General features: G+C 36.8%; 2 protein-coding genes across 2 annotated transcripts in view; one reads left to right on the top strand and one right to left on the bottom strand.

Annotated features, from left to right (window-relative positions):
* The first annotated feature begins 307 nt into the window (after nt 1-307).
* LOC109029656 (maltase 2) lies at nt 308-20,717 on the top strand. The gene is made up of 12 exons (XM_019040212.2): nt 308-791; nt 9,437-9,616; nt 10,723-10,880; nt 11,770-11,898; nt 12,314-12,555; nt 12,937-13,135; nt 14,144-14,264; nt 15,633-15,767; nt 17,454-17,649; nt 18,265-18,408; nt 18,754-18,921; nt 19,801-20,717. The coding sequence occupies exons 1-12, from the start codon at nt 506-508 to the stop codon at nt 19,871-19,873; spliced, it is 2,031 nt and encodes a 676-aa protein (XP_018895757.1). The 5' UTR covers nt 308-505; the 3' UTR covers nt 19,874-20,717.
* Nucleotides 20,149-25,335, bottom strand: part of LOC109029657 (uncharacterized) — a 28,747-nt gene continuing 23,560 nt past the window's right edge. Inside the window, exons 4-6 of the mRNA XM_019040214.2 lie at nt 23,763-23,893; nt 22,834-22,965; nt 20,149-22,132 (exon numbers count right to left, since the gene is read on the bottom strand). Of these exons, the coding sequence (XP_018895759.1) occupies nt 21,978-22,132; nt 22,834-22,965; nt 23,763-23,893 (418 nt within the window). The 3' untranslated portion in view covers nt 20,149-21,977. The remainder of the gene's footprint in view (nt 22,133-22,833; nt 22,966-23,762; nt 23,894-25,335) is intronic.

Here is a 25,335-nt window from a genome sequence, read left to right as displayed (position 1 = left end):
AAAAAAAAAAAAAAAAAAAAAAAAAAAAAAAAAAAAAGACGTCATACCCGAGTCATTACGTGTTATGTATCCAAAAAACATAAGGCAGTTCGAATGCAAAGTAATAACGTTAAAGATAATCTGAACTTGAGCGAAGAGTGCAAATTTTGGATTAAGGTTCAAGCACTTGAAAACAGAGAGAGGAGAAGTATAATAAGGAGGAGGAGAGAGATAGAACACTGCGAATAGCGCATCATCGAGAGAGAAGAAGGAGGGACTATCTGGAGGTCGCGCAAAAAATGCGAACATCTAGAGTGGCGAATGCTCAGTATAAATAATACAAGTGGGAAGTGTTGGTCAGTATTCGCGACCAGTATCTCACCGCGAAGAAAAGTTCGCGGAAAATTTTCTCAGTTCTATTCACTACTAATTCACCCTCTCATATTTTTTTCATAGTTTAAGACTTGCCTGACAATTTCACCCTAACAGGGCTCATGTATTTTTGACATAGTCTTTAAGTCTCAAAATGACCGTTTTATTTGTGAATCTTTTCGCTGTTGCTATTGTTACAACCTATTTCGCGACGGTAACATGCGCAGTAGCAGGAGCAGATAATTCTAAGACGGAGGACTGTGATGATACGGCCTTATTTGAGCAATCAATGGCAACTCACCCAAAACAATCGAAATTGGGTACAGGATCGGAACGGAAGTCTGACGAGAAACTTGAATGGTGGCAGACAAGTGTTTTCTATCAAATCTACCCCATGTCTTTCAAAGACGCGAACGGGGATGGAAAAGGAGATTTACAAGGTAAGTTCAGAATTGGGGTAAATTATTTAATCAAACACTTTTTCCTCTCGGGAAAAAGTCTTACCTTGCCATGAAGGTACGTCGCAGGCAACTAGCAAAATCAAGCTTTCTATCAAATGCCTAGGCAAATAGTCACACGCACATACTTAGATTAGAATTCTGATTATTTTCCTTCTGTTTGACAAAATGACGCATTGCTCCCGTGAGGAAGAATTCTCTTCAAGAATATGCATCATACAATAGTATTTTAAACGATTTTAGCCCATTACTTTGACAATTTCAGCATTTAAATAAAATACAGAAGTCTTCAAAATTTTAACACTTAAATATATGTGAGGCATTTAAAGAGGAAGGAACAAGAGGAATTCGGAGATTTGATGAGTTATTTTCTCCAAAATATTGAAAACTCCAGATCTCTGCGCTATGAATTTACAAAATTTTGTAAAGTCAAAATTTGACTATCTGATGACTAGGCATTTGATAGAATACCTGATTTGACTATTTGTCCTCAACAGATATAATATTAGAAATAAGTTTTTTCTTTTCTTTTTTCTTTACATTTATTTGTGGTGTGACAGAGAACCAATTAATAACCGTAATTGTGGACCATTTAGTTCATCTTCGCACAATACGAAGAGTGTAACTTTTAGTTCCAAGCATATAATAGCTTGAAAATAAACGTAATTTTTTCTCATAGAATCACATTAAAGAAAATGCAAACTACACACCGGAAGAATTCCGGCTTTACACGACATTAATTTTTGAGGCGTCGGACGTTCCCCTAAGCATTTAAATCGGTAGGCAATTTTAAGTTTTTACGGAAATAAAGCCCTTTATGCCGTTTGCAGGAGAAAATCATTCAGAGTGTTCACTTACAATACGCACATGCGTTGATGTCCTCTACTGGAGTCTTCAATATCCGTGCCCTCTCCAGAAAGAGAAGACCTCAAAATTTGCCTAGGGGCGAGCGCACCCCCCCCCCCTCCGAAAGGGGGATTAGGGCATCATCCTGATGAATAGGGAAAAAAGGTATGAGAAGCGCAGAAATTTTTTTAAAAATGTCCGAAAAGGGCCTTCAAATGTTGCAAAAAAGGGCTCCTTTTGCGGGTTATTTGGCTGGAAAAAGGTAATCGCCCCCTCCCCCTCCCTTCCGTCCCCTGAGAAAGTTCATCCTTGGTCTTGTTCAAGCCTATCATTTTTGAAGTAAGAGAGCTATGTTTTTATATGTTTTGACGCATAATCAATCTCAATTTTGATGCATTTTTGATAATTGGGCAGCGAGGATATTAAAAAAACATCCCTCTTTGCGGATCTTTTACCACCTTGTTACATACGGCTCGGACCGCATTTTTAGTTTTTTTCATGTTTCTTTAAAAAAAAAAATTAAACTGAAGGATTTTATTTCCTTCAAAATTGCCGCATAAAGAAACAATTCATATGCGTTATAAGTGCGCACTAAGTAGCCCTACCGCCGTGCTAAGGAAGAACACCGTATGAACATTCGAGAGTTGTCAAATTTCCTTCGATGACATGTTTATTCCTGAGAAAAGTTATGAATATTTTTCCTCTAAATTTTCAGAGTCTTCAGGTGAAATTGCGAACAAAATTACCTGAAAAATTGGGAGGAAAATATTTATATGTTTACCAGGAAATTCGTGTTTTATCAAAGGAAATTTGGCAACGCCTGATGGTGTATACGGCGTTTTTCCTTAGCACGGCAGCATAGCTAAGTCACCGCTGCACCATTAGTTTCAATGCTTTCATTATCATCCGTTGATTTGCATCGCACTTATTAGAGGATACCATTCAAGAATCCCAATGCTGGATAAAAACTCATAAGGAAATCAGTGATTGAATTCATCGCATGACTGATTGCTGGATTCTAGGCTAGCAGAATCAGAATCGGCTCCTCTGTGAACTCTGTCACCAGCTCCCTAACCAGTGTTGATCATCTCCTCCGTTAAGCAGAAACCGCATAATTCCAATCTAAACTTACAGTAGCTGCGCTGTTTTTGCTCAGCATAGCGGTCATGGCCGGGCTATTTACTATTCTGAGCCAACTTCGGTTTAAGACGTTTGCAAAATGCATACTTTAATTGCTTCTTTCCGTTTCCGAACGCTCAGCAGCGCTGCCAAACGTGGCTTAAAAAATAACGCGATTTCACTCAGACAAATGAGAAAACATACATTATTTTCGACTATGTCGAGGCGCTGTAAAAAAATCCTTGACCGCTAAACAAGCTTCTGACTTTACTTTGGCTCTGGTACAAACGGAATTTAATATTATGACCGCCCTGGAGCAATCATTCTTTATTGACCTATGCAAAAATAATCAATACTTTGCTGATCGATATAGAATAGTTTTCTTACACTATCACACAGGTATCCGTTCTCTTGAATCATTGCCTAGTTACAATTCATAGAGAGAGAAAAGAAGGTGTTTGCATCTTGAGGATTATTTGACGTGACGTAGGTCGGTACACGTACTCTGGCAAAATCCGGAATTTGAAGTATGAAAAATGGACCATAACGTCCGATTTTTTTGCTTTATAACCAACTCATGATATAATTTCTAATTCTTTATATATAATGACTTTTTTTCATAAACTGCACCATTTCCAAGAAAATGGATGATAAAAACTATCCGTACCGACCTGCGTCATCAAAAAACACCCGAGATGCCCGGGATGCCCAAGATGCAAACACCGCAATTTTTTTCTCTGTGGTTGCAATTTGATTCATAAATAGTACAAGGATGAGTATATTTCATTATGTCCATCGTCGGAGAGCAAAAAGGAAAAACAAATCAGTACTGTAATCATAGTTAAAATAAGGGAACTTTTGTTAATTTCTGCAGTTTATACTTTATTTCACGAGGTTCGAAACTTACTTCAGCAACATTTAATAGTCAATACCTTATACACTTATTATACTTTCATACTTGTGCGTATCATAATGTTTACCCCTTCTTAGTGAATACCGAAGAAATAATTTTGTGTAGAATCATGTAGCGCTCAGAAACTAAGCTCAATGTGTTTTTGATAAGTCAGGTGCGTGATAAAATATGAAAACAAAAGAAGAAGAAAAGAGAAATGGAAAGAAAGGAACAAGAGTACTTTCAACTATTATTGCAAATGCACCCCTTCTGGCCATTTTCTCAAGTGACTAAATAATTCCATAAAGCCGTCAATTCCATAATTTTATGACCTGCGCAATCAACTCGTTCAGAAGAAGTTTCATCCTTTTAAGCCACAGCGTTATTATTCTATTACTTATTAAGAGTGTTAAGAATCCCCCTGAATCCTGCGGCAAACAACGATTTCGCATATCCAATTTCGGATTAAGTTCAAGGGTCCGCCTTACAACACAAAGATTATCGGTGATTTTGCGACTCAGACCTCTAGCTCGATCGTCAAGTGCCTATCATTTTATAATAGAGTGGTTATAGACTTATTGCATTCAAGAGCGGTGAAGAACATGAAAAAATCTGTATAATACATGGCAGTTATCTTCAGAAACCTGAAGTTGGTACGAGATGTAGATAGTCCTATTGTTTTGTTGAAGAGCCGCAAATCTGATGCGATTGTATGCCGCAACCGCACGCGGTGGACATGATGGAATGGAATTAGTGTCGCTATTATAGAAAAATGAGAAGTATTTGTCGCCTTTATACCAATGATACCGTGAAATTAAGTTTTTAGTCAATTTTATCCTCATTTTAAGTTATAGGTGCCCTTATTTTAACGATCAAGTTTTTAATCAAGAGCATGATTGTTGACATTGAAACTTAACGGAGAGAGAGGGAAAAACTTATTTTTTAATCTATTTTTTACACAAAAAAACTTTCGTAAGGGTTCCAGAAAGTTTAAAATAAGCAGCGAGATAGGTATTCTTGGTACGTGTAGATATTCATGTAAAGTTACCTTTGTGTATTCTACATTTTGGAGTATAATTTCATTGTAATCAGGCGCACCTAATTCCACTTCAACTCTCACTGTGTATATATACATTTCCTTGACTTATGGAACAACTTGTTATCAACACAAAACACAATGCATAGCTCAGTTGCGCTGTTCATAATATTGTGATTTGCAGATAAGCTAAAAATAATAAGATCCGTCCAAACAGCAGGTTTCTACTTTCAATATTAACCGGTATCGAGCTTTGAAAAATTCGGTTTATGACGTCATCCACAGCGGTTATGCATATAATGATCTCTCACCCTGAATTCATTAATCGGTGATACACACATTTGCACTGGTTACTCAAATTGAAAATCAAATTAAAGCAAGGTGGAAGAAACCAAGGGTGTCGCTACTGCCGTGGATGACGTCATAAACCGAATTTTTCAAAGCGCGATATCTCAGTTAGTATTGAACATAGAGAGTTGCTGTTTGGACGGATCTTATTATTTTTAGCTGCTCTTTAAAAACCAATCATCAAAATACAATTCTGTGACCAGCGCGATTGATCCATTATACAGAAAATTGACTGAAAAATTAGCATAAAATGTGAGAGGAAGAGCAACCTCATAGAATAAATTTGACTAATCGGAAATGGAAGCCAATGCCAGCGAATCGAATCGGTAATGGTTCTGTGCGTGAGTCAATTGAGAATCATAGAGAAACCAGGATATTATTTAATGCGACTGGATGAAAATACGTGGACAGACTAAAGAATAGACGCAAAAATTAGCACTTGCTTCTCCGTCTCAAGATCAAGGTCAATTTGAAATGTGGATAATATTCCCGAGTAAGATGAGTGCAGCTATGCATGAGTAATTTCTAGTTAAAATTATTACGAATATGAACATAGGCCAAGCAAAACTCTCAAAAATATTTTGACTTGACTTCACGTCCACCAGATTTCTTCAATTTAGGAACAGGTAGATTTGACGCTTCATAGATAAGAAGCATGTTTTCTCCAGGATATTTTACGTCTATTTGATCATGTTTATAAGAATCTCTGCTATAAAGAGTTGATATAGTGATTTCAGGGACACGGATGGAACTTTTTGTACAGTTTCTGACGCAGTATTTGTGTTTTTTTCCTCTTTTTATCGTATGAAGTAGATTTACCAAATCCCAGTCTGCGAACTAGGAAGCTACCAAAATTATTATGAATAATAAAAAATTCAATGCGCAATTACTCATGTACGACCACCTGTTGGCATTTTCATCCCCAGTGGGCTTGTATTCAATTATGTTATTAATTAACTCATTTAGTAATTTTCAATTCTTGCTATATTGGGTTTGCACCTTTGTTCACGGAGTGTTTTCGTATACACCCCCCCCCCCCCCCGTATTAGTAACTCATAGAAGGAGAGTTCAAAGTTGCGAAGTTGTAATCTTCATTGGAACACGCTTTACGGAGTAAGCCAAGATGGCGTCCATAAATATCCCTCCCAATACGTGCGTGTTCCGTTTGCCCGCGCGATCTCTCTGTTGTAATTTGAGATCCATGCAGCCGTTATCAATGCGCAACTAGAGGGTTCATGAATCGTGGCAGAAGAGTCACGCGTAGAAAAGTGAAAAAAAAATACGAAACCTCGAACACGTTTTTCATCTGTTGTTAACAAAGGATGAAAAATTGAGACTCATAAAAATCGGGAGAGATTTATGTCACCAGAATGCAATCTATGTTTTTAAATATGCAAAAATAAAAATGACTGAAAAAGCTCATCATGAAAAATAGACCGCTTAAAAAATGTCTAGTGACTACCGAGGATATTTTGAAGACGGCGTTTACCAACCGCGGAGCACTGAAATCTCGACAGGGCTCATTAACATCCGAAAAGAAGGTAATCACCATTTTGTTTCTTTTCGAAGTTTCGCGTACACGGGGAGAGCGAAATTTCACGGTCATTTTCATGCGCATTGTGTCAAGTTCATGAACAAAGCTTGTCAGATCGGCAAATTCGGTCGTGAATGAAGTGTTGAGAGTGAGTGACCCATCGGTATTATCCAACTAAATCCGAAAAAAGCGCACAATTGCATTTGATAATTGCTACCATGAAGGAACCAACACATTTTGTCGGGGAAACAAAATATGACATGAAGTACCACACACTGTTTATCCCTAAGTGGGGGAATTATATCTTGTTATGCGGGTTAAAAATTCAATGTCAGCTGATGGCAACAAATAATTGAAACACTTGAGCAGGGATGATGATGATTGAGATGAATCATTTTCATTAAAAAAATTAAACTTCTTTAATAAATTTTAGTGTAAAATACATGATAATAATGGGAGTAAAAATACGACAATCTTCTCTTGTAACATATTTTCTGCCAATTTTTGTATACAAAACAATTATGCAATTCTTCCACGACTAGACATTTTCATGCCAATCTAGATGAGAAAGAAACGCTTAGAAATAAACAAATGATGCCGAAAATGTCGATAAATTAGTTTAGAGACATATAGTAAAAAAATTGTGAAAATCATTTAAATCTTGCGTCTCGTGAATAATTAATATTACCTATTTATTTCCGTTGATTTCATAACTAAAAGGTGAGATTCGTTGATCCACCAAGGCTTGCATGTTTTTTGTTTTTTTCCGCTCAAGCACAGTTATTGAGTCCATTCGTACATTCTTGAATAACATTGCACAGTTTGGCAAAGCTATTATTAACACTGCCATCTCACAACTCCTACAATTTCGTTTTGTCTTCGCGTAACAGTCCGTTTCCTCCTATACATTGAACAATGCAATGCCACCGTGAAGGAGCGAGCATAACTAGATGCAACTAAGTTTGATACGGCAACTGAGCTATAACTCAAGCGAAACTGTTGGTAGAAGTGGTGATAACACACGTCTGTGCCTGCGTAAAAATACAAATTGCATACTTAAACGTGAACAGAACACCTGTAATATTTGTTGGTTCAAATAATCCGTGAAGAATACTAATATACACAACGTTTAGATACTTAATTGTACGATAATGGTTCCATTTTTTGTTTTGTTTTTTGTTTTATTCTTGCAAATGACAACATTTATTGAGAAACTACAGATTGGATGAGGGGCGATAGAGCCCCTACTCGAAAGAAGAAGCAGTATGAAAACTAAAATTAAAATTTTTTATGTGGTTGTGCCAAGAAAGGCTATAGTTCACAAGATTTTCTATAAAAAAATACAATATCAATAAATATAATACAAATAAACTGATCACAATACTTCAATCATCTTGTATGCATTTACTCCATTAGAAGTTTCCACATTGTGCGGTGTCTTAATGCAACTCACACCTTGAGGTATAATGCCACTAGTTCCATGAGACTTAGTTGATAGTTAGGTCTGATAGGTCCAACAGGGCCGGATTTACTTACTTACCGCCCATGGGCCGCCTGTATTTTGCCGCCCCCAACTCATTCGTTTTGAAACATCGATAAAAATCATCAAGTGAACGGGCTGGAGGGGGAGGGGTGCATAAGAAGCGTTCACTTGTGTTGGACACATTTTTTGCGAAAGCCCTGTCAACACTATACTAGCAAAAGTTCAAGGAGCTTGGCGCGGAAGTTAAGTTCAGTAAGGCAATTAGTTGGCGGAGTTGTGTCTCTGTGTGGACAAGGCCTTCTATTTACATGAAATGAACGAAAATATAATGAAAGAACAAACATAAATGTGGTTTAATAATTTTAACTTCCTCCGCCGCGCCGCGCTGACCGCACTGTGTTTGAAGCAATGCGTGAAGTATCCCTACAGTCTTGTATGCGCTATGCGTTTCATGTTCATGCCGACCGCCGCTGCACGCTCTGTGTTTGACGCAATGCGTGAAGTATTCATGCAGTCTTGTAGGCGCTATGCGTTTCACGCTGCCCGCTGCTGACCGCAGTGACCGCACGGCGTACTGTCTTTGACGGAAAGCGTGAAGTATTGATGCAGTCTTGTAGGCGCTAATATGTGTTACATGTCGACCGCCGCGCCGTTCCGAGGGTTTCTCCTTTTCATCTCAAGTTCTCGTCATCATTGCTCTCTGCGTCGCGCCGTTCTAGGCCAAATTCCGTGTTCGGTTTCTCTCTTAGTCTTAACTAATTAAAGGTGCTGTCTATTGTATCACATAAAGGCGGCAAACTTAGACATATATACTCTCAGAGAATGAGAGATTTTGTCACCTTTTCTCGTTTGTAATTTTTTTTCTGAATCCGATTTTTCTTTATAGCCACATTCAAAAAAATTGCGAAATTTGCCGCCATGGGCCGCGGCCCATGTGGCCACCGCCACCCCCTAAATCCGGCCCTGAGGTCCAAAAACTTTAATTTGCCAAGACAGGAAAAAACTACCTTTTTATTCGAACTGAATCTATGCGTAAATTTAATTTTGGTCTTGTTGGGAGTTTGCATGGAATGTTCAAAAAGGTGGTATTTGTTTTAAGGAGCACATCCAATTTTCGATATTTTTGCGTGATCCTTATTAAGGATAGAAATTTTCTGAAAGAAGAGATCTCCGCAAAAAATCTACGTTTTTATTTTATTTTTTTTTTGGGGGGGGGTGGGGGGGGGCATGGCTGTGGTTTGAATATTTTGCCTCATTAATGGAAAGACGCATAAAAAATTTCCAATGATGCACATAAAAAACAAGGGAGTGTTTATTCACTTCTGAAGGTGCTTAAATAGTCTGAATAAGTAATAATTTCGTGTTTCAGGGATCGCATCCAAGGCCGATCACTTTGTAGACATTGGCGTGGGAGCAGTATGGTTGTCTCCGATTTATTCCTCTCCAATGGCCGATTTTGGGTACGACATCTCAAACTATACCGAGATAAACGAAATTTTTGGCAACCTGGATGACTTGGTTCACCTCAGAGAAAAATTGCATGCCCGTGGTAAGTGTCCTTATCACCACGATTCATTCCATTAGTGATCAAAACTTGCCGGGTATCGCTCTTTAAAACGATCGAAGAGTTTGGAATGGACTAAATTTTGCAATTAGGAACTAAATTTCTGGCTCAGTTTAGAAACAACGTATGCACCATTAGTTTTCCTATGGGCGTAGAAGTCCCTACGGATAAGCCAGAGATTGTAGTTCCTACTTGCATAATGTAATCCAATAATAATGTCGCAAGTTGATCACGATATTAGGCTATGTAACTGCAAAAAAAGGTGCATCACTTACAAAAGTGCAATGACAATTTTGTTGACTGCTACTTGGAAAATAATTCCTCAAACAGGACCCTTAGCTGCTCTATTTTCAAAACACTGAGAAAGAAAATTTAGCTTCTTTGAACTGGAGTACGGTGCTCTACATTAACTGCACTATTCGGTTCATGTAATCGTCTTCCTCGGTTCTTGAAACTACTTTTTTCATTCAGTCGAACTTTCATACCAAACCAAAGTAGATCGATCAATGAAACGAACTGCAAAAAGAGCTCCATTGGATGAACTTGCGAATACGGTTACATGAACCGAATGCATCCCAAATAGGACACTGTATTTTGATTCACATGATGGATTGACCGAACTTTCCTTTCACTGAGCATAATATGAGGTGCTTGGAGGACAAGGCGCATAGGTGCAGTTTTTGAAAAATTGAGATATTAATGATACCGAATAAAACTAGTCTTAATTCATATTTCGTGAGAAATTCGCTTTTAAATTCCAATTTTTAGGCATCATAAAATCAGTTTGAACTTTCTTTCCGCCCTGAGGATCCGTGTAAATTCGAAACTTCAAACACGTATTTTTCAAAATACCACAAACTGCACTTACGCGCCTTGTCCTCCAAGTCCCTCAAATGTGACAGATATAACAGACTAATCGTAGAGACGAAACTTAAATAGATTGAATGTGAAATTTCTGAAAGTGCACCAAAAGTAATATTCTTTTTGACGAAAATAGTATGATATAGGTACATAATATCAGGTCAAACTGACGATGAGGGTTGATCGTAAAAGCATCCTGAAATGTGAAACTTTTCTTTACATTTTAATAGGAGTCAAGCTGATTTTGGATTTTGTGCCCAATCATTCAAGCAATGAACACCCTTGGTTCCTCAAGTCTGTAAAGAAAATTGACCCGTACACTAACTACTACGTATGGAGGGATCCAGTGATTGACGCTAATGGCAAGAAGAGCCCTCCAAACAACTGGGTATGTCAAGTACATATTATACATTTTTAATCATATGTTGGTCTGTCACACACAATGGGCCGGAGCGTTGGATGTAAATACAAAACAACAAAATTAGTGACACTCACAGAGTCGAAAGTATAAAGATGTCAGGGAACATGGTCATGATCTTAACGAAAATTTTAAAAAAAGGAATGTCAAGCATTTTTTTTTTTTCATGTTTTATCGGCTTGCGGTTAGTCATCAGTCACGTCCTGAAAGTCTGTGGGCTGCCAGTCTTGAACAAATCACAGCATGCAAATCCTACAGAAGATATTTTGGAAAAGAGTGTTTCATCATTCGAATATGGTCAAAAATTAAGTCTTTTGGCGCATGTGAGAATTGTAGTTTCCCTATGTAGATTTTATTTGATCTCTCCGATAGCCGGGATCGAGTCAGTGGGAGAGGTCGGACAAAATTTGGAAACTTTAAAAGCTCAAAACTGTGTACACGAAACTTTGAGGTTCTAAATGTGGTTTAATTGGTTTCATCGTGAAATTTTCTTCCAGAGGCACTCCTTAAAATTTAAAATGTGACGAAGTAAACATCGAAATTTGCAGTTTTAGTCAAAAATGCCATGTCCAACCTTTTTAATTGACTCGATCCACTGTGCGTAAATACACCGGAAAAATTTGTCTCTTGTGCTCACTGAATGAAATGCTAATAATATTAATTAGACTAATTAATAAATCCAGTATAATGAGAACCTTAAAAAAATAAAAAAGGGACTTCAAATAAAAATATATGCATTCCAAACAACATGAGGGGAGCCTTGAGACTTCATTCCCTGCTTATGAATAAAATATTTTTAGAGCCTCCCAACAACTATCGAAGAAGTATTTTTAATATTTTCTTTTTTCGCGTCCAATAGTTGAGTATTTTCAACAGTGGCTCTGCATGGGAATGGAACGAAGAGAGAGGACAATACTACCTGCATCAATTTGCAGTTCAGCAACCTGATTTGAACTACAATAGTAAGGAGCTCGTGGAGGAAATGAAGGTAAATAGTCTACTCTGTATCTCGCAGTGACGAGGTGACCTAAAAATCTATATTATCATCTCTGCTGATTATCTTTTTTAAATCAGAGATTTAATTCCTCTTTAAATATAACAAGATCAAATGAATTAAATGATAAAAAGTAAGTCCTGTTCAATATTTATAAAACAATTTGAGTTGTACATGATTACGTATGTTTGTAATAAGAAAGTCTCAATTGGATTTTTCCGAGCGAAAAATTTACGTTTCAAATTTTCGTGCGAATGTGGTCAATAACAACAAAAAAAAACAGGACACATAAGCATTTTTGCGAATCAGAGGGTTGGCAAAACTCAAAAATAAGTTTGTAATACATTTCATTTATTCCTCATTATATTTCAAATTATTACAATACAGTTTTTCTCCCATTTTTCTAAAGGAAGTTCTCAGATTTTGGCTCAGTCATGGCGTGGATGGTTTTCGTATGGATGCAGTGCCTTACTTATTTGAGGATTCTTTGTTCCGTAATGAGCCGTACGTCGACGAGAATATTAAAAACTCCAAAATGTACGACTCTCTCATTCACATTTACTCCATGGATCGACCGAAGACTTACGAAATGATCGGCCAGTTCAGAAAAGTTCTAGACGATTTCGCCAAGGAACATAACACACCTCCAAAGTAAGTAGCGAACTATGCCGGAACTCGAGCTGGGTATAGGTATTACTTGTTGCGGAACCTCAAATTGAAGGCGATTTTTTCTCGGATAAGCATTCGTTGAACGTAGCAGTTGCTTGATTTCTTATTAACTCAGGATAAATTATTGTGCCAATGTAAAATAAACTAAGTCTTGCGATTAAACATAAGTTGTAATTTTATGCTTTTTAATTCGCCCGTATGGGTTTGTGACACATCTTTTAATTGTAACTAAAAACTAAAATTCGGGCAATCATAGAGCCTCTTATTGTATGATGCATGGTGATTAATCATCATTTGAATGTAACGTATTGATTAGTGATTAGTCATCATTTGAATGTAACGTATTGATTACAATGATTCTAGGGTTATTTTGAGCGAGGCCTACACATCTTTGAACTATACAATGAAATACTACGGAGACGCTAAAAATCCCGGAAGCCACATGCCGTTCAACTTCTTGATGATCAACGAATGTCATAAAGATTCGAGTGCCAACGATTTCAATGCCGCCATTCACAACTGGATGGACAATATGCCTGATGATCACTGGGCCAACTGGGTGGTGCGTACTCATGATCCCTGTTTATAGCTCTTCCATGAAAGCATTCATCACGAATACAAACTGGATCGAATTCAGCAAAAAGAGACCAGCACGATTACAGTGTTTCCAAAATCGTGCAACTTCTCATTTTCTCTCGAAAATATTTAATGTCTGTACCGTGTTATTTCTTTAAAATTCAAAACTTTTTGGTCTGAAGCGAAAATTGTTTGCTACTCTGGGAGATTTTTTAGATATTTATGCAGAAGCAACAATGTCACAACACCGTATACGCGCTGTTTCCTTTTTCCTAAACGCGATCCATTTTTTTACGGCCGCAAAAGTGGAAAACTCAGATTTACCTATAAATACATTGTTTGCACTCAAAAACATTGAGTGTCCTAACAATTGAACGAAGAATATTAAAAAATAAATTGATCATTCATGATTTTACATGTTGATTGCGCAAAACACATATGTACCTCATCGAAGTTATGAATTTGTATATGAATAAATACCAGAAGCTGACTCACGTTCGTGTTGCACTACCAGTTTCCGCGGTGTCGCACATGTTGCTGTCAAGGATTTTGAAGGAGTTTAATGCTGCGGACGGTCTACTTCAATACGTTCTCCTGAGTCTAGACTGTCAGATTGAGATTTTCTCCGCGGAAAATGAAGATGATCAGCGGTGGCTGTTGATGAAGGATGTATTGACTCGAAATCGACGACGTTTAATTTTAAATTCCTCATTAATGACATCTTTCTGATTCAATCGCTTATCGCATTCATAGTAAATTTTACGCAAATAAGAAGATGATAACATCGTCAAATATAACTTGAACTGAAACTGAAACCATTTCTGTAGTTTGAAGTTTGAACGAACTCGGGTCTTAGTCAATCATCCACATTTTATGTGCATACGTAACTGAGTAGATATGATGTTTAGTTTTGTAAGTCCAATATTATGACTTTGATCTGTAAAATTCAAAGATTTAACTTTTTTCTCTATTTAATGATTTATTATTTTTTCAGATGGGAAACCATGATCAACCTCGGATTGCGACACGATACGGACCTGAATTAGTGGATGCTATTAATATGCTTGTGATGCTACTTCCAGGAACGGCCATTACCTATAACGGCGAAGAAATTGGTAAGGATGCACTGAGTTTGTAGTTAATACGATGAGTCAAAATTTCCCAAATACCTTAAAACATCAGGTCCTGTCATTCTAAAAGTTACTGTTGGTTGTCAAACCGAGCTTCAGATCTGATTATACGTTATAAGTCTTGATGAGTCATCTTCTTAGCAAACAAGGCACAATGTACCCAATGAAAAATATTACTTTTTAACTTGACCTACCGTCGAATTTTGTGAATCAAGTTTGATCGATTGCTATCTTTGCTTTTTTGCTATCAATAAGTATCTATTATCAGATAATACATCGACGATGAGACTACCAGACCACGTATCTCGATCGCAGTATTGGTAAATCTCCGCTACTCCCATTTTACTTTTTTGACGGAGAACAAATCTATAGAATTTCTTTAAACTTTCACAGAGTTTTCTATGCATAGAGAGGAAACAAATTGAAGTTTTCCAGAATTGATGTTAAGTAGGTTCCCATCTGAAAAAAAGTGTGACAGGAAGTCTACAAAGTCGCAAACCGAGATACTTGGTCTGTTAGTTGCACCGTCGACATGTCGTCACCTTCCGAACAAAGTATCACAAGCGCCATGCGACGTTTTAAAATTTCTGCCGCCATTTTATTTTTTACAGAGACATTTTCGAACAGTTTCGTTGAACATTTTCTCTGTAAAAAAATATAATGGCGGCGGAAATTTTTAAACGTCGCATGGCGCTTGTGATACAATGGCTGGAAGGTGACGATGTGTTTAAATGAAAAACGCCTTACGCTAACAAAGCCACAATGCAGATCTCACTTTTACATCTGCTGTCCTTTAATTATCCACATGAAAGACAAAGAAAAAAATTGTAAGAAATATTGTGCAAACAGTATCAAGTACTTCCACGTGGAGGCGATAACGTTTCCTCCTGCAAATTCTCCATAACTCAGAGCTTCCAAAAGAGCTTTCTATGACCTCATGGTGAAATGTTATTATTTAGTTTGATGTTGAGGATATAGAACACATGAAAGAAAATTGGGTAACGCAAGCTGTTAGGCTGCCTCTACTTAAAACCATTCAGGTAAAGATCCTTTAGATATATCAATTGCCAAAGTGCGAAGCCACGTATCTCCTTTTGCGACGTTCCAGACTTCTTCCATACTTTAGTATTCCTTTGGGAAACTATTCATCGTAATTTCTTGAAAATTTCCTTGATCATTTTCTCCGTTTGCAGAATATTTTGTAGAAAATGTCTTCCTAAAAGCCACCTTTACAGGACAACAAATAGCAGCGGTCATTCTGCTGCACCGCTTTGTAATTACGTGATTTCGCACTTTGGCCATCGCTATATTTTTAAAAAAATAATAATTATAAACATAACCGTTTTCTTGCAGGCATGTCAAATGGTTACATTCGATGGGATCAAACCATTGATCCTGCGGGGATAAATGTCGGACCGAAAGAATACGAGAAGTACTCCCGTGATGGATGCAGGACCCCATTTCAGTGGGACGATTCAGTTAGTGCAGGTAATGTAATTATAACTCGTTACACGAATTACGATTAATTATATATCAGGGGCTTGGATGGCAAGGCGCAGTGCAGTTTTTGAAAAATCGAGGTATTAACGATTTCAAGGAATCCTATCATTAATGCATATTCTGTTAAAAATTTGCTTGGTTAGGTTCGAAGGACAAAGCAAAACCCGAAATTTGTTGTGCTGTGTTATTATTCTCCTTTGATAAATTGATACATATTTTTTCCCATCAATTTAAATGAGAATAATCAATGCAACACATTCAAACATTTCAAAATCATGAGTTAAAAAACGCTGAATATGCGAGTATAAATATTAAAGCCTAACAGAGCGGAGCGGCGCGGCGTGCTGCCAGCACGAGAGGCTCACTGGCGCCTACAAACCTAAGTGTATACTTCACGCATTGCACAATGCTTGAAGTATCCACTTAGGTTTGTAGGCGCCAGTGAGCCTCTCGCGCTGGCAGCACGCCCGCCGTGCGGCCCTGCGGCGGCGCCTGAGGCAACTATTTCACAATAGAGGTGTTGCACAGATATGAAATTGAACGTATTAAGAATGACAGGCATCCTTTAAGAGTACAGATCTTTCCTCGCAAAATAAATCAAGATACTTATCGTACACAGGAAAAATCTAAGAGCCTTTAGCTGAGGCAAATATAGAGGTTCATCCGGTTGAGGTATAACAAGGTGGGAATTTCTTGAAAGATAATTAAGTCCTGTTGCACCAAAGAGGTGTAGAGAGTTTTAAAGAATTTTGTCTCATGGAATTGACGTTCCCCTATTTTTACCAAAACTCTCAACTATATATTATTCTCCGTTGGACCAAACAGACAAAACAAAAAAAACAAGCAAACCCTCATTCTTCCAAGACATTATACATTTTCATCCAAAAACGTCGTGAGCAATGGTCATTTGTACTTACATGTGGGCCAATTAACTTTGGGTCTCAACTGGCACAGGGACCAAAACTCCCGTGCCGGAAAAACGCGTGGACGTAAATTACTAGAAAAAACAGGTGCGCGGACAAAAAATCGTTGACGAAATGTCCTATCACCATTACGAGCTATCCACACTTTTTTATTTTTAACAATCACCACGGCCCAAAGCGGTAACGTTATCTTTCTCATGTGCGTGTCTCTCACTCTGTCGAGTGCGCCTTCAATAACAGCGATGGCAATTTGAGCGGCTTGAAAGCACGGATAGTTGCATGTGGCAATCTTGCCACTTTTGCTCAGTCTCGGCAAGGTAAATGAGTCAACTTTTCTCTCTTTTGCTTGTTTGTTTGTGAAACTATGCAGATTGATGGCTAAAGTGCGAAACCACGTATCTTCATTGCTGTATTTTAAAAGCTCTGCTCCTAAGCAATATTAATTTCCTAGTAATTTTTTCAGAGAGAAACAAGTCAACTATCGAATTTCTAGTCAAGTCAATTATTCTGCTGATATAAAGAAGAAAAATCACAGAAATTTCCAGGAAATTGAGTCGACTTGTTTCTCCGCGAAAAAGTAAAGCAGGAGAAGAGCTTTTAAACATAGCGATGGAGATACGCGATTTTACTCTGTAGCCATCGAGATTTATGTACTCTTACAAAATGGTATCAAGTATACCAGGCTAGAACTTGTTCTCCGTTTTTTTTCTCATGCAGTACAATATGAATCAATATTTCTTCCCCTTCACAGGATTTTCTTCTAACAGCCGGACCTGGTTACCTGTCAACCCTAATTCCTACTACTTGAATTTAAAGAACCAAAAAGAGGAAAGTTACAGCCACTACCACATTTACAAAAGGCTCACAGCTCTTCGTAAGACGAGGACATTCCAGAGAGGGGCATGGAAGACTTATGTCCTCTCCAACTGGGTCTTAGCCATTGAAAGGTAAATGAAAAAATGAAATAATAAAAAAAAAAATAAAAAAAATATGAAAAATCAATATGAAAATTATGAAAAATTTGAAAATCATTTATTTAAAGTTGAACTTATTTTTATCGGGCTGCATTATGTTGATGAAAATTACCTTTCTCCCGATCACTTTTATCCGGTTCTCAGACGAGTCGAGTTCGTGTTTACCGAAGTCGAAGTCGAAGACCTGATGATGATGATTTATATCATCGAAATAGCTATCGTCTGAGAACCGGATGAAAGTGATCGGGAGAAAGGTAATTTTCATCAATCATTTATTTGTAAAACAGCCTAACAGTTCCTATCCAAATTCTCTAGACGGAGGCGCATACTTTACCTTTCGGCCTTTAACACTCGGTTTCGACTTTATTTACGAAGAATTAATTTAAATTATAACGACGAAGTGACCAATTAAAATAGCACATTTCATGTTGCAATTTAATTCCCAGTAGATATGCTTTTTTTTCTTCTTGGTGAAGGCTGTTCCTTAATTTGTCAAATTATCGTTCCCAATAACCTTCCTCTATATTTCAATTTTTTTTAATATCTTTTAAATTTAAAAATTAAATTCTGATTGTTTGCTTCTTTTAGGATGATGGACGGAGAGGACTCTTACGTTCTGGTCATAAATCTTGGAAGTGAATATGAATCAATAAAACTTTCCGACCAAATTAAGTCCTTACCAGACATGATGAGAGTTCATACAGCCAGTGTCAACTCCGCGATTAAAAATGGGTATGTTCTCTTTATTTGTTTGTTTGTTTGTTTGTTTGTTTGTTCTCTTTATTTGTTTTCTCTTTAGTTGTTTTATTCTGTTCACTAATTTCATTTTGATAAATATGAAGTCATGTGATACAAATTACTTCCCACATCACTAAGTTAACAGGCTTTGACTTATGATTGATTCATTACACGGAAAAATTTCAAAAAATACGCCACAAAATAATATTTTTGAAGGTTAATTCAAAAAGATTTGAAATTCCAGACCCACTACGAGAGGTGAATAGAGCCGTACCCATGATAAGGCTCCTTAGAATAACCATGAGAACTCAAATTCGAATTTTATCTCTTCATTTTCAGCGAAAGCGTGACCACGGCTAGTTCCGGCTTTTTGATGCGGCCAAAATCAGCTCTAGTTCTGACGACATCCAAGGAGGACCCACCGAACCCCGCCCCGGCCAGCAGTTCCGTTTCCTTGAAGACAAGTCTATTTGTCCTCGTTTTTGGAATCCTCTTCGCAATATTGAGGTAGACATTTTGGATTGACGATCTCGCAAATGACCAATCGAAATTAAGACTACTTATATGAAACGAATGCCAATCAGGCACGAGTCATATTATCTGCGTTACTGCGCGCATTACTGAGGTGGTTCAGTAGTTTGATACGCGAATTTCAAATGGTTACGGATTACCTGAAAAATGTAAGGGAAACCTGTGACAGAATTAAACTGAATGATACAGCCATAGGAGACTGTATGTGATAAAGGTCCCACCAACGTACAAAAGCAACGAAAAATACTTCTTTGTAAATACATATATTGGTTCATGAAGGACCTAGGCTTCAGGATTTTGAAATAAAATCTAAAGTCCATTTTCATTGGCTGACAGCCATTGGCACACAGAGTGATAGGGGTATGGAGGTAGAATCCTTAGGTTCTTACAAAACAAAATTCTGGAAAAATGTATTGTTTTCATTTTGTTTTTATCAACTGGAACCTTCACCTCCGTTTGATGCTTTGCTTTTCTGTGCCACCTCCCCTGCAGCCCTCTTCCCTCGACAAAATAAGTTATTCAGCAAATTGTATCAAATGTATGAATGACGTGTTTCATTTGATGAAAAATTCCTTCTAAGAAGGATGGATGGATATCCAAAAGAACAGATGGATCAAAGAATTTAGTGACGGCTCTTGAGACTGAGGTAACTCTCTGGTTAATAAGTGCTAAACCTTGTATAGCCATATTATTGTGTAAATGAGCATGTGGTTCATTAAATATGCTATATTTTTTGTTTTGATCTACATATTTATTTATTGATTTATATTAATGTAACATTTAAAGTACTCTATGTTCCTCATGCGTGTTGTTAAAATTTTAATAAAGACTATTTTGTTCTGTTTTTATGTTCAGTGTCAAAGCCATTTGTTACTGTCGAACATCTAAATCCAGCACTGTCATAACTGACTTGAAATCGGGGCAATGATATGTATCCTTTTTTAATGAAACATCCTGAATTTATTAAAACTCCTCTTTAAATTAACGAAAAATAGACTTGGGCACAGAGACAACCTGCGAATACGGTAAAAACCTCCTGTAGCTCTTATCAATATAAGACCAAATGCCCACTTTTCGTAGTTGTGTAGTTACGAATAGCAGAATTGAGTTTTTCCCCCTCGTGCTCAGCCCATTTCATGTTTCAAGCATGGCGTTGATATTGTGCATAGAGCATAATTTCGTACAAAATAAAAAGACACATAATCTGTAACAAAATATTTATTGAGAGCGTAGTAATATAGTTTGGGATTTCACTTACAAATGGTAGTTACCCTATTTGCCATTGAAAGTCCTAAGCTCAGCACCAGACCAGAAAGAGAACTAAAATGTGAATGAAACGTTTTCGATCATCATCATTTTAAAGAACTTTCTAATTCTGTTGTATTTTGAAATTAACTAGTGATTAGATTCGATTATTCGTACACAGTACGAAAGTATTAAACATTGCTTTAACGCAAACAATTTAAAAGAGAATAAAAGACAAGGAAAACTAAAACATTTACATATTTAAGGGCGTCAGTTCTGTAATGGAAAACTGAAAGTTTTGGTAATTTTGATTAAACACTCGTAAAACTTATACATTAACATAGATTGAGGCAAGCTCTACTTTGTTTTGTCCGTTTGTTTAGGATAAAAATTTGCGAAGCGAACCAGTTCTTAAATAACGCAGCTTCTAGATGCGCAATGGTGAGAAAACATGAATTTTCTAAAATATTTCATTCTTGCAGCCAAATATTTACCAAAGAATTTTTAATAAAATTTGTTTTTTTTTACTTACCTGCATTAATTTCGTTCCTATGCATTTAAAAAAACTATAATAAGACTCTGCAGCATTGTCAAATAATGATTTAAATTTTGATTAAATTCTTGAACAGTCGATGACTGCACTCCAAGGTCAGTGCTTTTTCAAAACTGGAAGTACATATCTGAATTTGTTTTAAATGAATTAGTTTGGCACATGCAACTATATATACACAATTATCATTTAAAATATGAGGACTGGAATCAAGAGATTGTTTGACGGCGATTATTATAAATTTGATGGGTTGAAACTTTTGTCCACGAATCTTCTTTCTGGGGAAGAATATTGTTGTTTGTGAGTAAACTGGGTAGACTTTGAAGATCTTTCTCGATGATCTGCCGGAGGTATTTCCAATAGTATTTTCTAAAATAACATCCAAACTTTTTAATGTTGTACCGCTGCAAGTACTTCTATGGTCGGAATTAATGCGGAGTTTGGAGCAAAAGTTGTTACAAATGCATTAAAAAGTTGAAATGCACGACTCTATGCGCTGTTTTTCATCTCACAACCACATAAGTTTCATACAAGATTTTGCAAATAAATGTTTCTTAGACTCATTGCGACTGCAATGTATATCTATATTTTTTGCACAATGCGCTGGAATAAAAATATCGTATTTGCTGGTCAAGAATATAATAAAAGAAATTTACCGATGCAGCCCCATGAGTCCCAATCTTATGGCAGCTTACGATGTACATTCATGTTGGGACTTATTCGCACCAAAGTGCGGAATCATTTGGCAAATTTTAAACATGGTTATTCAATTGCACTGTAGTGCTATGGAAAAACGCCGTGTGACCCTCCAGGCGTTGCCAAATTTCCTTTGATAAAACACGAATTTCCTTGTAAGTTTATGGATATTTTCCTTCCAATTTGTCAGATAATTTTGTTCGCAATTCATCAGAAGTTCCTGATAATTTCGAAGAAAAATATTCATAACGTTCCGCAAAAAATTAACATTTTATCGAAGAAAATTTGACAACACTCGAATGTTCATACGGCGTTGTTCCTCAGCTCGGCAGTGTATAGTGTCTCTTTTACGGCTCGATGATCCGTATGTAATGCAGGAGAGATCATGAGACGCATCATTAACAAAAATACGTGTACCATGGAAACAATGAGTCGCACAAAACTGCATTCGTTGCTATGTAGTTGCAACAAATGTAACACTGTTGCACCAAACTCTGCGCAATTGGTCACCTACTTCAGTAGTGTTACAATCAAATAAGAATTATTCCGCCGGTAAAATCGTGTTCAGATCAAAATCATTAAAATGCTTATTGTAAATATCCGTGAAAGCTGTTGAGACTACGTCGTTGACCATCGGACGAACAAAAACTAGACCTGGCCTCCAGAAACCGTTGATCATTCTGTCGAGGATTCCCTCTGAAATTGAAGTAAAAAATAAAAATCCACATTATATCACCATTCACAATTATCTCACGTCAATACACTGGATAACAGAATAAATTATTCTTTGAGATTATATATCGACAGTGAAACTACCAAACCAAGCATCTCGGTTTGCGACGTTGAAGACTTCCTTTTAGACTTTATTTTTGAAATAAAAAACTAATAAACGTCGATTCCTGAAAAATTCCGTGATTATTCCTCTCTGTACGAGGAGACTGAAAATTTCAAGGAATGATATCGATTTGCACTCCTCAAAAAAATGAAATGAGAGCGGAGATTTTTAAACACTGTAAACGAGATACGTGATCTGGTACCCAGTTTCACCGTCGATATTGATGAAAAATAAAATGTTACGCAAAACTGGGAATTTCTCCCAGAAATAAATGAACTTCAATAATGAATTTGAACATATCAATAATGATTTCAGAAAGAAAATGAAAAATAAAATAAACAAAAAAATAATGAGTAATTAATTTGGAATTGCTATCGAAGCACAGTAAAAGCTCTCTCTGCCGACTTTTATTTGGGACTTTATAAAATGTTGGCTGAGGGCAGGCTTCTGGGCTGTTTTTCTGCCGCCCAACAAGAAATCAAATTTCATTAATTTATTAATTTAATTTAATTTTTGCGATTTCAAGAATGCGCGGCGTTTCCTGTAAAAATTAAAGTCTCACCTAAAAATGTCCTGCCTCTTAATAGATTACTGATATGCAGCTTCAGATTACCAACTTCTTTCATTTGAATGTTAACCTTCAGTCGTTTCGTGTTCTTTGATCTATAGATAGTTGTAGTTTGATTGTACTCGTCTGTAAAAAAATAACAGCATTGATTAAAAACATCTGCTCTAAAAATGAGGCCAAACATCACATGTTTCCATCCAAACATTTGTTGATACAATTCATACAAGCATAAAAAAATAATAATGACTATTGCTCAACATTGAAAATAATAATCTACAAATTATCTAAGAGATACCAATTTTTTCCTTGTCATGTTGACTGTTACATGAAGGGACAAAAAGAATACATTTTGAGAACATTATTTTGAGATAAATAATTAATTGAATGATACACCAGTACTCGCATATTATGAAGAATTAACAGTATGTTTTCGCGGATGAGTTTTGGCTAAAAGCCATCTTCAGCGAGAAAAATTCACAAAAATTCAAGAAAGAGCACTATATAAAGATAAAGATGTATCACAAAGCGTGTTAAAGACTATCATCAAAAACGCCAAGGAAAAATAATGAAAGAGTTATCAAAAAATTAAACACAGACAAAAATGTGAAATCAACATTCAGGCGGAACAACGAGTGATAAGGACCAAATAATGTAAACAACTTTAAGATGGACATATTCAGTAAACATAGTGCAGTCGGGAATTATTCCATCAATTTTGGACCGTAAATTTTGCTCCGGTTGAGATCCGATTGGGAGCATTTTCGACCCCTCCCGAATAAAAAAATATTTATCGAGGAGGAAGTATAATTGTGATCCATAAAACACGCTCCTAATTTGAGACAGCCTGTATTATTTTGCAGAATAAACACACCAATTTTTTGACTGATTAATTACTTAAAATATTAAAAATAAACGTAACTTACACAGTGTCAAATTGAAAACACCGCGGTTTTCTCTCTGTTGGATGAGATTGCTTTCAGCTTCCCATTCTCCTTCCAGGTACTTTTCGGGGAAGTATTGAGTGTACACGATCATTTGTGCCTTTGCATTACTCCTGAAGATGAAGCATAAATAATTTTGTAAATAAAGATTCCAAATCTTAAAATGCTCAAAGTTAAAGTTATGGTGATCAAAAGTTTAGTTCCGGTACCAATTCTTTAGTTCCGATAGTGATGCAGTATTAATACCGAGACCATAATACTTCTTGTTTCCAGGAAAGTGATATTGCAGACTAGGACTAGAAAAAGAGGTACGCCTAGGATGCCTGTATTGTTTTCTCTGAGTCCATTTGAATAGGCCTGTGGCACAATTTTTTTTTATATTGGTTGTATCAAGAGCACTAAACATCCTGATTTTACAAGAATTTTCTCGAAGTTTTTTGACTACCGCAAACAACCCCCCCCCCCCCCAAATCAACTAATAACGCCCCCAAATTCAGATTTTCAAAACGGTCACGTTTACGCAGAAATGGATCCGGTCAGTGGCGTGGCGTGAATTGCGATGTATCGATTGTTTTTCCATACAAACCCATGGTAAAGAATCTATTATTAAGGTGTTTGCTGCGAACACGCTGTTTATCGATCCTTTTCCGTAGATTTAAATGGCATAACAATTGATCCATCGCAATTTACGCCACGCCACTGGATCCAGTACACTCGTGCCGCCTCAATACATGGCAAACCTGGTCTCTTCATCGTTTACAATGTAGTTCTCATACGGAATTGGCAACAGCTTTATGAGAAGACTAGGTTTGTCATGTACTGTGACGTCACGAATGTACCGAATCAGAGACCGTTTTGAATGGGTCGGCCCTCAAACAGCTTTTTTAGAGTTTGGGAGGTGATTTCAAGGTTTTTTAATTGCATCACCGTTCTTTTCGTAAAATTTTCCATCGAAATCAGTTATCAATTCGCAAATCCCCGCACCTCCCAACAGGCCATTTGAGTCGGTCTGTCGAATCAACACAAGACAAGTCTAATTTCCGAACTACGGGTTTGCAATAATTTACGGAAGTCTAGATTAATGAAATCTTACGGAAATGAAAACTCTTCACAGCCAATTAATCATTCCGCTGGATCGAATAATGTTGATTAATTCATGACCGCTAGACCAAGATAAATTGACTTCCGCAACTGGAAACCTACTGTTAAATTATTTGGAAATTCTGAGCCCATTATATCACAAGTCACTTGAAACTTAGCAAGAGGGCACCCTGGCACCATATCGATAGCAAAAGTGCGAAAGCACGTATATTTGTTTGCGACGTTTTAGAGACTTCCTGTCATACTTTATTTTTCCTTCGGAAAACTTATCATCATTTTTTTGAAAACTACCTTGATTTTTTTCTCCGTTAGCAGAATATTCTGCAAAAAATTCAAGGTATAACGTTGGCTTGTTTCTCTTCGAATATGAAATCTCGAGAAAATGAAATAGGAACGGAAGTCTTGAAACGCCGCAATGGAGATACGTGGTTTCGCATTTTGGTCATCGATATAT

Source organism: Bemisia tabaci, chromosome 7, assembly GCF_918797505.1.
Source record: "Bemisia tabaci chromosome 7, PGI_BMITA_v3".
NCBI lineage: Eukaryota > Metazoa > Arthropoda > Insecta > Hemiptera > Aleyrodidae > Bemisia > Bemisia tabaci.
Note: the sequence above shows the minus strand (reverse complement) of the source record. Positions and strands in the feature narration are given on the sequence as shown.

Bases quoted from the DNA above. Each gene is read 5' to 3' on its own strand.
- LOC109029656 (XM_019040212.2), top strand. From the start codon at position 506: ATGACCGTTTTATTTGTGAATCTTTTCGCTGTTGCTATTGTTACAACC. The intron at 9,617-10,722 runs GTAAGTGTCCTT...ACATTTTAATAG, and splicing joins AGAAAAATTGCATGCCCGTG to GAGTCAAGCTGATTTTGGAT. The intron at 10,881-11,769 runs GTATGTCAAGTA...CGCGTCCAATAG, and splicing joins AGAGCCCTCCAAACAACTGG to TTGAGTATTTTCAACAGTGG.